Raw genomic sequence first — 16,773 nt, 5'->3', positions numbered from 1 at the left:
ATTGTATCTTACTCAACTTTGTAGAGAGCCCAGTATGTGGTATCTTTTACATACTTGTAAATATTTGAAGAATGAATAAGTATTGGTTTTAAACTATTCTTGTCTTTGAACCACAGGATGCCTTTATTTAAAGGATTTTAGGACTGAAATATTTGGTTATATTTTGCTTGGGATTTTTTGAATTACATGTATCAAAAAGTAAAACAGTATCTCAAACTAAAAGGTGGTAAGATACCACATAGGATCTATTGTAAATCTCTAATAACCTATTCTAAAGAACTTCCCAGAAATTCCAGCAAAAATTTAAGCTTTTGATTATTTGAAATAAGAGCTATAAGGAACCAAACTTATTTCTGTTAATCCCAATTTTTTCATATTTTTGACCAAAGCCTCCCCCTACCACCATTTCTATCTTCATCTGTCTCTGTCTCTCATTCACATATACACACACACTCACTCACGTATATACACACACTGTTAAACTAACTGAAATCAATCACAACATTAGACTACTATTTATCCAAAAGTAAGGTAATTCAGTTTTTCTCCACATATTTTATACTGTGGTATACTAAGAAATTCTTAACTAATTTGAAAATAATGATCGCTATTTTGCCCTTCAGAGAAAAAGGAATTATCAAGTAACTTAGTTATGTATACTAAAGGGCAGGGGTCATAGCTAACCGTTTAAAAAATATAATATTTTAATTTACTATTTAATCTACCATTCTAGGGGCGCCTGGTGGCTCAGTAAGTTAAGCGTCTGTCTTCAGCTCAGGTCAGGATCCCAGGGTCCTGGGATCGAGCCCCACATTGGACTCCCTGGTCAGAGGGGAGCCTGCTTCTCCCTCTCTCTGCAGCTTCCCCTGCTTGTGCTCTCTCTCTGTCAAATAAATAAATAAAATCTTAAAAAAAAATAATCTACATTCTAAATAAATGATTTACTTGTTCAGTAAAGCGTAGTTGGCTCATTCTCTTTATTGAGAATTATACTGTATTTCTTTTAGAAGCATCCTTTAATTTAGGCTGGTCAGAAATGTATATGTACCTTTTCTGAAATGTGAATGTTTAGAATTGTAAAGCAATTTTGCAAATGTTAGATGGGTTTTGCTTTTTTAAAATTCCAGCAGGCTCTTCTCTTTCCTCACATGATGAAATATCCTTTAGTGAGTTTCCATGTTGGTGGATAATCATCTTAATGCCTCTAAAAGAATGAAAGGAAACAATGCATTTTTAATATCATCCTTTCAATTTTAAGAGAATAAAAAGAATGTGAGTCAAACATCCAGGAAGTGCCCACAAGAAGCCTTTCTTGTTTCCTGAGTCTGGATTAGGTGCCCCAACCAGTGTGTCTTTATGATACCCTATTAGAGCACTCGTGGCATGGTGTTGTGGCTTTCCTACTTGCTGTCTACATAGTCAATGTATGTGGGCAGGAACCTATGTTTATCTTATTTGCCATTAATACTTGCATTAACACAGTGTATGTCCATATAATATGTGCTTTATAGATATTAATGAAAGATGAAAGTCAAAAAAAAACAAACCATCTTTGGTAATGAGATGAGAGGCTGTGGTAACATGCTGGCGCGCTCTCTCTCACTCTGTCTCTCTCTTCTGTTGCTCTTAGTTGCCTTTTATCACCTAGAGTAAGAATAGATAGAAGAGGCTGACTCAACAATAATCTATTCTGTATTTACAGAAATGTATTTTAGCCTCTTTCCTCATTTTAATCATAACCACTGATACTAATGATAAATCTTAATTTATCTTTGCAACTTTTAAACAGGTCAAAGAAAGTATCTGTTCCGTCAACTGTGATATCCAGAGTGATTGGAAGAGGAGGCTGTAATATTAATGCTATTCGGGAGTTCACTGGTGCACACATAGATATTGATAAGCAGAAAGACAAGACAGGAGACCGGATAATAACTATAAGGCAAAACTTTATCTCTTATGTTTTCTCCCTTTGTGTTTTATTGCACTGTATCTTAATGAAATACAAGTATTTTGAGTTTTCAGTGAATCTTTATGTTTAATAGCGTACTTTTTAAAATGAGAATTTGATTAGTATGAGAGAAGATAACCTTTATAATTTTTTTCTCTAATTCATGTGCTCTTATGAAATATTTCAAAGGGCTTTTAAAGGAATTTTGTGTGTGTGTGTGTGTGTGTGTGTGTGTGTGTGTGTCAAAGGTTTAGATAATCTTTTCCTTACATAAACTGTTCATATGACATTCTTAAAATTTTATTGAGACTTTTTAAGAGGGAATAGAGGTTTCTCACCCATTTTAAGCAGTAGGCTTCCCTTTTTCCCCTTATTGGCTTTTGAGATTTATTATTCTGTGATTGTATCCTTAGACTATAAGCTCAGTCATAGATATAAATCTGAAGTGGATATTTGTCTTGTATTGACTATGTCTATACCTGAATACTCTTAAAGATATGATATTCTAAGAAATCTTAAGTTTGGTTGGGAGGGGCAGGTACCCCATTGCAGAGTCCCATATTTATATAGCCTACTTCGAAGGAAGCAGTTAGCCATTTCTATTTTGCATTTATCCTCCTTTCCTATCTTCTTTTTCCCTCTCCTGGGATAGGTGGGTAGTCAAAACCTGCCTTATCTAGAGAAGAGGGAAGCAGATATCCTTTACGAGTAATTTCCCCCTTAGCGTTTCCATAAGGCTTTCCTTGCAATCAAATATTTTCCTGAAGATCTAACATTAGGCTTTGACCTTTTGGCCATTGTTAGCATTATCAAGATTCCACTCTCATTTTGAGACATCTTTCCAGAGGAATTACAAGAATCATTCTACTAATAGAGATTAGTCATAGATGGGGTCATCGTAGGTACCAGGATTTAAAATAAAATACTGTTTTCTTACTCAGTTTTTTTTTTTCCTTTGTTTACTTATATTGCTTTTAACATTGATCAACTGTTTGACTTTACAGTATCATTATGGATTAAAAATACAGTGGTTTTTCTAACTAATGTACTTTATAGTTAGGAAGAGGACTTCTTAAGTGTAAGGAAACAGTAGTAAAATGCATTTTTGAAAAGTGGCACGTCAAGACAGTTTATTGCTTTGCAGAATATCTCAAGAGTAGTCAGAAAATTGGTGCTTAACTTTTGTTATTCTCTGTATGTATGTGTACACATTCACAAATGAATTTAGGCTTCACCTATTAAAAAGTAGGGGAAATTGGGCCTAATTCCTTTTTTTGGTCAATTTATAGGGGTGGCACTGAATCAACAAGACAGGCAACTCAGTTGATCAATGCTCTGATCAAGGATCCAGACAAAGAAATTGATGAACTTATTCCAAAGAATCGTTTGAAAAGCTCCTCAGCAAATTCCAAAATAGGGTCATCAGCACCTACCACCACTGCTGCTAACAGTTCCTTAATGGGAATTAAAATGACGACTGTAGCTCTGTCATCAACATCTCAAACTGCCACAGCACTCACTGTGCCTGCAATTTCTTCTGCATCTACTCATAAAACCATTAAAAACCCAGTGAATAATGTGAGGCCTGGTTTTCCAGTTTCTCTTCCATTAGCATATCCTCCTCCACAGTTTGCACATGCTTTGCTTGCTGCTCAGACTTTCCAGCAGATCCGTCCACCAAGGTTGCCCATGACCCACTTTGGAGGTACTTTTCCACCAGCTCAATCTACGTGGGGTCCTTTTCCTGTCAGGCCTTTGAGCCCTGCCAGAGCTACTAACTCGCCTAAGCCTCACATGGTGCCTCGCCATAGCAATCAGAATAGCAGTGGTTCTCAGGTGAATTCAGCAGGTTCTTTAACTTCAAGTCCAACAGCTACAACCAGTTCATCAGCTTCAACGGTGCCTGGTACATCTACAAATGGCAGTCCAAGTTCACCTTCTGTCAGAAGGCAGCTTTTTGTCACAGTTGTGAAGACATCCAACGCCACCACCACAACAGTCACAACCACAGCAAGCAACAACAGCACTGCACCCACAAATGCCACATATCCTATGCCTACTGCCAAAGAACACTACCCAGTATCATCCCCATCTTCCCCATCACCACCAGCCCAGTCAGGAGGGGTTTCTAGAAACAGCCCTTTGGATTGTGGAACAGCATCTCCAAATAAAGGGGCATCTTCCTCCGAACAGGAAGCAGGTAGTCCACCAGTAGTAGAAACAACAAACAGTAGACTTTCAAACAGCAGCAGTTCTTCTGGGAGTTCATCAGTTCATTCTACTCAGCAACAACCTCCGGGATCTGTTTCTCAGGAACCAAGACCACCTCTTCAGCAGTCTCAGGTTCCTCCCCCGGAAGTTAGAATGACTGTTCCTCCTTTAGCAACAACAAGTTCTGCTCCGGTGGCGGTGCCTTCTACTGCCCCAGGGACTTACCCTATGCCTCAGACACAAATGGGATGCTCCCAGCCTGCTCCTAAAATGGAAACCCCTGCTATTAGACCACCCTCTCATGGCACAACTGCCCCTCACAAGAATCCAGCTCCAGTGCAAAATTCATCTGTTGCAGTCCTCAGTGTCAATCACATTAAAAGACCTCACAGTGTTCCCTCCTCTGTCCAGCTACCTTCAACCTTAAGTACACAAAGTGCTTGTCAAAATTCAGTACATCCAGCAAATAAGCCTATTGCTCCCAATTTCAGTGCCCCCTTACCATTTGGGCCCTTTAGCACATTGTTTGAAAACAGCCCTACTTCTGCTCATGCCTTCTGGGGAGGATCTGTTGTTTCATCTCAGTCAACACCAGAATCTATGCTATCAGGAAAATCCTCATATTTGCCAAATTCAGATCCTTTACATCAGTCTGATACTTCCAAAGCTCCAGGTTTTAGACCACCATTACAGAGACCCGCTCCAAGTCCCTCAGGTGAGTTGGTATTTTCTCACATTCTGTAGCTTGTGATTTATACAAGTGATAGGAAAACTCTTGGTCATTTTCTAAATTTTTTTTTTTTTTAAGATTTTATTTATTTGACAGAGACACAGCGAGAGAGGGAACACAAGCAGGAGTGGGAGAGGGAGAAGCAGGCTTCCGGTAGAGCAGGAAGGCCGATGCGGGGCTCGATCCGAGACCCTGGGATCATGACCTGAGCCGAAGGCAGACAATTAACGACTGAGCCACCCAAGCGCCCCTCTAATATTTTTACTCGATGACCGGGCCAGATAGACAGAGACTGTTGAATTCATTTACCTGAAATGCTGTTTGAGTATTAGATGTGTTGAGTATGGCATTAGAAAAAAAAAATCTTTTTAGAAGCCACAGTGGATTTTATCTTGAATTTACCATAAATAAATATCATTATCAGGTATATTTTTCTCTCTCAAAACTGTCTCTTATGTTTAAATTTAATAAGACAATGCTATGAAAAGTTTATTTAAAAAATAAAGCTTTTAAAAATTTGATTTCATTTCTTTTTTTAAAATAATGAGAAAAATATAGAGCCACATAGTTTTAGTAAGGTAGCTACTAATCATATGCACTATTTAAATTAAAATTAAATAAAATTAGAAATTTCCTCTCAGTCAAGCTGGCCATATTTTTTGAAATTTGTTTTCCAGTTTTATTGCAATAAAACTGACATCACTACAGGTTTAAGGTATACAGCATAATTCAACTTACATATTTTGTGAAATGATTACCATAAGTTTAATTACCGTCCATCACCATATAGATACAATAAGAAAAAAGGAAAATGCCGTTTTTCCTTGTGATGAGAACTCTTAGGATTTTACTCTCCTTTAACAACTTTCATACATATCATGCAGCAATGTTAACTATAGATATCATGCTGTATATTACATCCTTAGTACTTCTTTATCCTGTTACTGGAAGTTTATATCTTTTGATCACCTTCCTCCAGTTGCCCTTCTTCCTACTCCGCACCTCTGATAACCACAAATCTGATCTCTTTTTCTATGAATTGGTTTCTTTGTTTTTAGATTACACATACGTGAGATTATACAGTATTTGTCTTTCTCTGTCTGACTTATTTCACTTCCCATAATGCCCTCAAGGTCCATCTATGTTGTTTCAAATGGCAGGATTTCGTTCCTTTTTATGGCTGAGTAATACTCCTTTGTGTGCGGGTGTGCACACATGTGTGCATGTGCATCTGTTGATGGATATTCATTCATCTGTTGATGGACACTTCAGTTGTTTCCATGTCTCAGCTATTGTAATAAGGCTGCTATGAACATGGGAATGCAGATATCTTTTTGAGTTAGTGCTTTTGTTTCCTTCGGATATATTTCCAGAAGTGGAATTGCTGGATCATATATACCAGTTCTATTTTTAATTTTTTGAGGAGTCTCCATACTGTTTTCTGTAGTGGCTCTAAGCTGGCCATATTTCAAGCTCTTAATAAGCACATATGGCTAGTAGCTACCATAATGGACAGTACAGATACCAAATATATCCATTATCTTAAAAAGTTCTATTGGACAATGCTGATATTTATAGAGGATTTAAAGATCTCCTGGTTTTGAGTGATTGCTTTTTTTTTTTAATTTTCTACTTTGAAATGTTTTTAGATTTATGGAAGAGTTCTTCTATAATTACCCCAACTTCCCCTAATGTAAATATTTTATATAATCCTTTATTTATTAAAACTAGGAAATTAATATTGGTATAGTATAATTAACTAGACTACAGACTTTATTCAGATTTCACCAGTTTTTCCAGTGATGTTCTTTTTCTGTTGCAGCGTCCAATCCAGGATACCAAGTTCCATCTAGAGATATGTGTTTTAATATGAACATTTCAAGTAATTAAAGATAAGCCATGCCAGAGATAGACAAACTATCACCCATGGGCCAAATATGGCCTGCTGCCTGTTTTTACATTTGTAGCTTTTTAAAATTGAGATTCAATAATAGTGTAAGATTTTTTTAATGACTTAAAAAATTTTTTTAAATAATAATACGTGACACAAAAAAATAGGAAATTAAAACTTCAGTGTTCATAAATAAAGTTTTATTGGGACACAGCCATGCCCAGTCATTTACATATTGTGTTATAGCTGCTTTCATGCTGTAATGATAGCCTGAAAATACTGCTATTCAGCCTTTTGCAGAAAGGTTGCCAACCTGTGTTACTGAAGAGATGACATTCTGGGACTAAAAATTTCTAAATTTAATGCAGCCTGGGTATTATTTTTGCCTATTTCTATGACATGTGAATACAATGTAATGAACATGGTCAGGAAATATTTCTTTGCTGGGGGCTGATTGAAATATTTATGTGTACTTTCAAAATAACATAATTTTTCTTGTTAGAATAAATATACTTTTAAAAGAACATTATGTGCTAATGCACTGGAAATGTTTTTATATTTCATTTTTATGGTAGTTGAAAATTCTTATTTTGTGGAAAGGTATAGATAAAAGGCCAGCTCTATAAGGGAGGTATACAGTTGATTAGAGCCAAAATTAGCATTGAAGTTTAATTGTAGAGTCCATTGGAGGGGAATGCTACTTGATTAAGGTCAACAGAACAGGCATGTTTGCCTTTACAACTCCATCACTATTACTACACTCAAGAAAATTAACACTAATTCAGCAATACCACCCAATATTCAGTACCATCATCCCAGATACATCCATTATGTCTGTATGTTCCTTTTTTTTCTGATTCAAGATTCAATCAGGTTTTACACATTGCTTTGGCTGTTATGTCTCTGAGGTCTCCCCCAGTCTAAAATATCTCACTACCTTCGTTTTTCTTGACATTGAATCCTTTGAAGAGTCCAGTTGTTCTGAAGAATGTCCCACATTTTAGATTAGATTCATCTGTTTCCTAAGTCTGTGATTATATTCAGGTCACACATTTTTGGCAGAAACATCAGATGGGTGATGTTTTGAACCTCACACTGCATTACATCAGGAAGCATTCAATGAAGATTGTTTCACTATTAGCTATTGCAAAGAATGGCCACTTAAAATGCTGATCATCAGATATGTCCATCATAGAAGTATAGCCATGTTTTTTTCCCCTCTAGTTTTTTTTAAGACTTTATTTTTTTAATAGCACATTTAGGTTCACAGAAAAGTACAGAGGAGATTGAGAGAAAAGTACAGAGATTTCCCAAATACCTCCTGCCCCTAACAGGCATAGCCTCTCCCATTATCAACATTCCCCACGAAGAGTGGTACATTTGTTAGAATTGATGAACCTACGTTAATGTATCATTATCATCCAGAGTCTATAGTTTACATTAGTGTTTACTTTTGGTGTTGTACATTCTGTGGGTTTGAACAAATGTCCAATGACATTCATCTACCAGTATAGTATCATACAGAGTATTTTCAGTGTCTGTGCTTTGCCTAATCATTCCTTCCCTCCCCCTGAGTTTTTTTAAAGGTAAATTTTTTATGTAATTCTTTGGCCATTAAGCCTATTGAAATTCCAGTGTTGATATGAAATCTACATGTATTCTATAATTAATTAAGGTATCAGATTAAAATTAAATATAAAAATAATTTTCCTTGATAATTCTTTTTTTATAGTTATCTTTATAGAGGGGGAAATGACTTGTCAATAGACTGGAAGAATAAGCAAGGAGAAATTTTTTAGCCATCTAAAATATTTGAGGGTATTAGGGACTTCTTGGAATTTTAGGTTTTTTAAAAAATTTTTTCTCCTACAGGTAACAATTATAAATTATCTTCTAATTATAGGTATTGTCAATATGGACTCGCCATATGGTTCTGTAACACCTTCTTCTACACATTTGGGAAACTTTGCCTCAAACCTTTCAGGAGGTCAAATGTATGGACCTGGGGCACCCCTTGGAGGAGCACCCACAGCTGCTAACTTTAACAGACAACATTTTTCCCCACTTAGTTTGTTGACTCCATGTTCATCAGCATCGAATGGTGAGTATTATACATTGTAATTCCATAAGAAGAGTTTGTATATATGTTTTCTTAAAAGCAAAAGGTTTTTAAGTGGGAAAAGACAAAGTAAAAGATGATTTAAGAGCTATGAGCAAGTCTTGAATATATCAAGACTAACAAAATGGGAACAGAGGAGCAAACATTTTTGTAAATAGCAAATGATTAAAAAGTCTGAAATAAAAATTTAAAAAAAGTCTGAAATACATCATAATTTTTGAGTGATTTTACCTGCTTAGTTTTTTCTTACTCCTCTTAAAATTAATTTTTATCCCTAAATATATAACAGATCTGGGTTAGTGTCTTCTGTGTATGTTGAGCTGAAATTAAACCATCATAGGAATAAACAGATTCCTTAAGAAACTACATATAGGTGATTCATATTCACCTATTTATATATAAAAATAAGGATAGTTTTTTATTTTCATGTTCATGAAAAAATAGGAATCGGGAGAAGAGGAGTTAAAATTGCAACATGACTGCTCATTGTAAAATGTTAACCTGAAATTTTTTGGTAGTTAATCTTTAAAATAGAATGGACTCTCAGAAGCAGAGAATGTTTTTAAGCACAATAAAAACATACTTGTTGATATTAATGTTTATTACTTTAGATATTAATATTTAGGAAATAAACTCAAAGTTTTGGATGAAATTCACAAAGTATTATAGGTTGTTTGGCCCTATAAGTTCAGGGTGTGGGCTTTTCATTGTTTTTTTTTTTTTGTGGTTTGGTTTTATGTTCACTTGATTTTTGTTTTTGTTGAAAAACATTGTGCTTTTTGTAACAATGCAACCAATGTAGGTTAGGTTTTCTACTATGTTTGCTAACTGATACAGAATGTCATTGAAGTCATTAAAATTTCCGTTGATTCATTCCAACAGCTTTTTGTTTCAAAAGTTTCAGAAATTTTCAGAGTTACAGAGAAGTTGAAAGAATAAGAAGCATCCATATTCCTTTGAATTGGTAATTCCTTAAAATTACCAGTTTTTTAAACATTTTGCTCTATTTTATCTCTTTGCTTTTTTTATTGTTGAACCATTTGAAAGTAAGATTCAGATATAACACTTAAGACCTAAAAACTTCAGTGTGCATATTAAAAATAAGGACATTTTCTTACACAGCCACAATACCATTATCAAATAGCTAATGTACTAATATTAATTTAGTAATATCATGTGATATGCAGTCTCTATTCAGATATCCCCAGTTGTCCTAAAACATTTTTTGTAGATGTTTTTCCCCTTTGAACCATGAATCACTCAAGGTAAAAGTATTACATTAGATTATGTCTCTCAAGTCTAACTTAAAAAATAATAATTTTAAACACAATAGTACAAAGAACCCTTGTATATTTTTATCAGATTCATTCCTCTCTCCCCCACAGTGTATTTCTGGGTGTGTGGATGTATAGATTTTTTTTCTGGTACCATTTTAGAGTTAGTTGTGGATATCAAGCTATTTTCCCCTGAATACTCTAAATGATAATATTTCTTAAAAACAAGAACATTCTCTTCCACAGCTATGTTACAGTTAGCAAATTCAGCAAATTTTACATTGGACAATATTATCTAATAGTCCATGTTCGCATTTCACCAAGTGTCCCAGTAACACATTTATTATTTCCTCTCATCCAAGATTCAAATCAAGATCACAAATTGCATTCAGTTCAGTTCCATGTCTTTTTAGTGTCAAACAGTCTGGAACTGTTCCTTCAACCTTCTTTGTCTTTCAAAGAAAGTCTTTGGAAGATTACAGGTCAATGGTTTGGTAAAATTCCCCCTAATTTTGTTTTTCTCATGTTTCTTCATGATTAAATTTAGGTTATGTGTTTTTGACAGGAATATTACTATATAGTCAGTGTTCTATCGTTTTTTTCAGTACATGATATTGCATAATAGTTGGTACCATTACTGGTGCTGTTAACTTTGATCATTTGCTTATGATCATGTATGCCAGGTTTCTTTACTTCAAATTATCATTTTTTCCCTTTGTAATTAATAAGTAATCTGTGGAGCGTTTCTCTGACACTGTGTTCTTATTCCTTATCAGACTTTGAGACAGAGTGTAAGGGAATGGGGGAAGAAGTAGCACTGGTCTGAGTAAAAATAATAGTTTTGCTTTTGTAACCAGGTTAATGTTTATAAATTCCAAAAAAAAAAAAAATCAGCTTTGATGAAGGGAAAAACACTAAAATTGAGCATAAATGGAAATAAACTTATCTGTGTTTTAAGTTATCAACATAAACCTACTAAAAGAAATCCAATAAAACTCTTAAACCTTAGTACTTTATATACTCTTAGTCTAAAGAAAAATAGATTTCAAACAAATCTTCAGTTCTACTGAGGACATTGGATTTTTAATGTTATGGATAAGCAATTCTGAAATTATGGGGTTTATTGTAGGATTGGGCAAGTAAGTCTATTTTAATGATGTAATCCATGGTCCTCAATGTGAGGAGATGTGAAATGGAGTAAGGCAAAGAAGAACCCTATGGAATTGGATTAGAATTAGAGGATTAGTGTGAACTCAGGATTTTTCATTACCTGTATTTTGGAGTAAATCATATGAAATTGCTCTTTTCCCACCAGCTCTATCTACTGAAAGGGCCTAGGAGCAATTAATTTTCATCAGGAGTGAGTATATCCAGTGTCCAGATCCATCTGTTAAATATTTCTGTCCACTGAAAGAAACAGGCTTTCTTGAGGAAATAGCTGATTCGAGAGCTGGGGCGTATCGGGAGCCTGCAAAGTCTTACGGTGTCAGAAAGTAATTAAGTGCTCAAGATGATGGGGACATGTCAGGAAACACAAAGCAGCTTTAAAGAGACTCCCACTGGCCAAATTCAGGAAAATTTGACCACCAAAGTGAATAATGGCAGCACACTGGATAAAATCTAAGAATCCATAAGTCCATAATGATCAAGATTTTAAAATTTTTTTTATTTTTTTTAAGAATTTAAAATTTTCGAAGGGAAGGGTACTCTCTTCCTTACAGTACAGGGACAACTCATACATGTAGAAGGAATTGTAATTAGAGTCATTGTTTTGTAATCAAAGGATTGATTTAGGCAAGACTCTCACTTTTACTTCTATTTTTGTTTTTGTTTTACAAATTATTTTATTATGTTAATCACCATCTCACTTTTACTTCTAATACTGAATTTTTAACTAGTCTGCATTTTCCCCACTTAATATAAATCTTAATACTGTTACTTTTTAATGACCATTTAGTTTGCTTTGTCAGACTTTCAGCTTTTTTTAGGTAATCTGTTTGCTTTTTTTTCTAATTATATAATTAGAGATGAGAAAAGAAATTATAATAATTTGGCACTTTTCATGACAAGGAACATAGACCCACCAAAGGAATCTCAAGAAAAATGGTATTGACTTTTAAAGCTATACAGGACCGTCTGCAGAACCATGCAGGATTTGATCCAGGGCCGTCTTCAGAGCCATCCAGCTATTCCCTCCATCTCTCTCTTTAGAGGATTTATGACAGACTCGTGGTCTGTGTCTTGTGAGTCTCCTCTACACTTAGCCTTCTTCATAATCTCATCTTGTATATGGTCCTCAAAGATTCAATTCATAATTAGTTAAACCAGTTTTTCTTTGTTTATCAGTTGTACCTTTCTGAATGAGGAATATGATTTGCTTACCTCCTACATTCAAGTCGGGCCATGTCAGTCATAGATTGCTGCTAGCCTGAAATAGATCATTCTTCAGTCAGACACCTGTCATTAGTCCAGTAAGCTTGCAGGGAGGAAGCAGAAAACAGTCATCTGATAAAAATATGGCCAGTGAGATGGCAGAATCTGTGAAGAGGGCAAATCTCATAAGTGGGGCTGGTCAGCCAACAGGCCTAATTACTCCATTCATTTAAACAGAATATGGAGGGTATTTTGCTTTGCTTTGCGTTTGTTTTTGGAAGGATTTGGGAAGGAGAGAGAAACTAGATCTAACACTGACAATAGGTCAGGTTTCCAGGGATGAGTGTGGGAGAGGTAGAATTCATTTGTCTGACCTTCTATCCATCCGTCCTTCTTGCCCGCTTGTCACCTTCGACTCTGTCTTGGCATTACTAATTCTGGGTTGATCCTTCTCAGGTATGTAATTGTGTCCTTTCAATACATAGTTTAAAAAACAGAACCCACAACTTTCTTTATCCCTTGTGTTTAAACCTTCTGGAGTATTCTTTCATTTCTACTACTATCCTGAGTTTTGTCATTGTTTCCAGTTTTACTAGTTCTGAATTATGCTGTTTTTTCCTATGTTTTTCTTTCATTTCTTTTAGCTCACATTGGAATTTTAGAGTATAGCTTTCTTTCTGATACACCTTTGGAATATTAGAATACAGCTTTCTTTTTGGCATGCTTTTATCATCTGTAAGATGTTCTGGGTCCATATCTCTTAGTTCATATAATAGCTTTGTATGGAATTTGACTGCATTTCTATTCTGTTTTACATTTTTAAATTAAATGAGTTTTCCTGAACTTTTAGAAAGGATAAGTGGATCAGTTATCTTCTCTAGCTTAAAGGCTCTTCGTCTTTTAGGCAAGTATGCAAAAATATGGCCTTAATACTTTATTAAATCTGGCTTTGTTATCTTTACTCTCCCACCACTCCCACCTCTGCCCCACTCTTGACTGGATCTTGTGTTTGCTTTGCTTCTGTTGTCCCTTTCCTGCTCAACTTGGAATCCGTTCCCAGAAGTGTCTTAGCAGTGTGAGGCTTTATTGGGGATTGAGGCTTCAGCAGTATTTTTGAGAGTTCATAGGGTTACTATTGCTCCCCCTTCTTCAGACCTTTTTGTAAATCCCTTGCAATTACCCATGCATAGGCAGAACTCTCCCAGTTTCACCCGCTCTTCTCAGATTGGCCTTCTCTCTGCTTTCCTTTGAGTACCTTTTTGACTGTTTTGTTCTCCTATTCTGTTCTTAGGTCTGGAGAATTGCTTCTTTCCACACAGATGCTGATACCACAGAGGTCTTATAGCTTTTGGTGATTTGTCCTCATTCACTTGTATCTTTCGATTCATTTGGATATTTTGTTAGTTTTGTTATAGATATTATCCAGGGGTGTTTGGCTTTGCTAACTTGGTAGCTTGTTTTTATGGAAAGGTTTGGGAAGAATCAAAACTTGTGCTGCTACACCTCCATCTTAGAATTCCTTCTTACACCAGTGCAGTTTTAAGGTGAATTTAGAAATATGTATCATTACTTCAAAGACACACATACAGCTTTTCTGTTTTCTTATGATTTATTAAAAGTAATACTGTCAAGAAATGCTAATGGATCCATGACCACAGAAGGTATATTTTAATTTTTCATTAGAGACTAACAGTTCTCTTGGTTTACTTGTGCAGATAAGCTCGTAAGTTTCATGTTTTTGTTCCCCAATAATATTTATATCCTTATAATAAATTATAAAGTACTTTCATATTCTTTTTTTTTAGTTAATAATATTACTATGATTCATTGAGAGGTGGTACTATCAATTTAGCCAAAATGGACTTCTGCAGGCACTAGTAAGATGAAATTTATCTCCACAGTACTTTCCAAATCTATACAATTCTAAAATATACATGGCAAATCTTTTTTTAAGCATATTCAGACTAATACTATTACTGAATTTTTCTTTGTCTTTCAGATTCCTTGAAAAGTACCTTGGGAAGTAGAGGCACTATGCTTTTGTGTATGTGTATGTGTGTGTAGATAGGTTGATTGATTTTGCAAATTTATTAGCTACCTGAATCCTTTTGGAGGAATAGACACACACACACACACACACACACACAGCTTACATGAGAAAAGATGGTTAAATGGAAAAGTATTATTAAGTGACTATCCCTAGGGCTTCTAGGGCATACAGTCAGGCAGTTATGAGTAATTGTAGATAAGCAGGTAACTCTTTTGACTTTTAAGCTTCAGGCTCCACCATTTACACCCTATTTAAATTTAAATGTGCTTGATATTTAAACTTCAAATGAGAAATACAATTTGGGTTGTTCTTGTTTTTTCCTCTCTAGTGCATGAAGAAATTGAATCACTAAAGTATACTCCCAAATATTAAGAACCCGCCTTGTTTTGATACATAAAGCTTAAATTGTCATTTTGAAAAGCTTGTTCTGTGGAATACCCATGTGATACATGATACAATAAAACAAGTTGGGCAGTGAGGCATAGCCCTCTGTTGGTATTTTATCAGCATACTAAGTTTCTGTGAAGTTCTGACTTAAAGAAACTTACTTTTTTTCTCAAGTTAGATTTTCCAAATTTGTTGGCTACCTGAGTCCCTTTGTTTTCGTCATAGCATACCAAGGGACTTGTGTTCTCAAGGAAACACACCAATTGTTTGGAAATTGCCAATACAGGCATGATTTTCCCCACCTCTATTTTGTTGTTGTTTAGCCTTTTTAATTTAAACATTGTCTTCTCATTGCTGTGGTGTTTATTTTACTCAGTGTCAAGCATTTATTTAAATATTAATTAGCTTAATGGGTTATATTACCTGTGTAGTTGGACATCTTCAGTTTGCTATCACATAACTAAATGGAAAAATTGTGAATCAAATTAAAAAATGACTGCAAAGTCATAGAACTTAACCAAATTATTTAATATGCATAATTTTTAAGCATTATTCTCATCTTTCATTTTTCCTCAGAGAACACATATATAAGGTATCTTCAGAATGTAAGATTTGGTTTTACAAAATTATACCCTCTGTAGATGACATGTATACCATTTCAAAATATTTTTTCTCTAGATTCTCCTGCACCATCAGTATCCTCTGGAGTTCGTGCACCTTCGCCTGCCCCATCATCAGTACCTTTAGGGTCAGAAAAGCCCAGCAATGTCTCTCAGGACAGAAAAGTTCCAGTCCCTATTGGGACTGAACGTTCCGCACGTATCAGGCAAACTGGAACTTCAGCTCCATCTGTTATTGGGAGTAATTTATCCACATCAGTAGGGCATAGTGGCATCTGGTCCTTTGAAGGGATTGGTGGCAATCAAGGTAAGACATGCTATTCTACCTACCAGAAATTAAGTTTTAAATTTATGCATTTAAAATATTGTAAGTAATATTTAATAGTCATTCTTAAAAGATCTATATTCATATCTCTTGTTTTTCACTAATCAGTTTTATCTTACCTTGGCTTTTTTTCTTTTGTAACACAAAGTGTTTAGGTTATTTTATTAGGCTATTATATCTACTACCTACACACATGGAAATACTGCAGTAAATATATAAAAGTAGGTCATTATTCGGAAGGAATGCACAATTCATTGTGGAAAATTCTAGATAGAAATATATTAAATATTTTATTTTACTGTCTTCTGGTTTTAAAGATCACCAGCTATCTTTTTCTACCGTTTTGTTTTCCCTCAGACAAAGTAGACTGGTGTAACCCTGGTATGGGAAATCCTATGATTCATAGGCCAATGTCCGATCCAGGAGTGTTTTCACAGCATCAAGCAATGGAGCGAGAGAATACAGGAATTGTAACTCCTTCTGGTACATTCCATCAGCATGTTCCTGCAGGATACATGGACTTTCCTAAAGTTGGGGTAATGGTGACTTAAATAAGCACTTTCATATTTCTAAATGTTTTTCTTATTATTAACTTCATTTTACTTTCAAGTGGATAAGTATTTGTGAAATAATGCACAGGCTTTAGCCTGTAATTATAGGTGAAAATCTGACTAGAGAAATGTTTTTTGACCAAATATTTTGGCTATAGTAGGCTTACGTGTAGTCTAATGCTAGAAGAAATCATATAATGGAAAATAAGTTTTAGATTATCTAGATAACGTACTTTTTCAAAATAAGATGAAGTTTCATCTTTAAGGCTATGGATTATATTGGGAAAAGTAAGC

At 35.0% G+C, this 16,773-nt stretch overlaps 1 protein-coding gene across 6 annotated transcripts in view; it reads left to right on the top strand.

Annotated features, from left to right (window-relative positions):
* ANKRD17 (ankyrin repeat domain 17) overlaps positions 1–16,773 on the top strand; it is a 158,680-nt gene that overhangs the window by 139,924 nt on the left and 1,983 nt on the right. For all 6 annotated transcript variants that reach the window (XM_027597690.2, XM_027597687.2, XM_027597685.2 and 3 more), the window contains 5 exons: positions 1,790–1,939; positions 3,238–4,874; positions 8,684–8,881; positions 15,662–15,910; positions 16,286–16,464. In XM_027597690.2, the coding sequence (XP_027453491.2) occupies positions 1,790–1,939; positions 3,238–4,874; positions 8,684–8,881; positions 15,662–15,910; positions 16,286–16,464 (2,413 nt within the window). The remainder of the gene's footprint in view (positions 1–1,789; positions 1,940–3,237; positions 4,875–8,683; positions 8,882–15,661; positions 15,911–16,285; positions 16,465–16,773) is intronic.

Source organism: Zalophus californianus, chromosome 2, assembly GCF_009762305.2.
Source record: "Zalophus californianus isolate mZalCal1 chromosome 2, mZalCal1.pri.v2, whole genome shotgun sequence".
NCBI classification, from domain to species: Eukaryota; Metazoa; Chordata; class Mammalia; order Carnivora; family Otariidae; genus Zalophus; species Zalophus californianus.
Note: the sequence above shows the minus strand (reverse complement) of the source record. Positions and strands in the feature narration are given on the sequence as shown.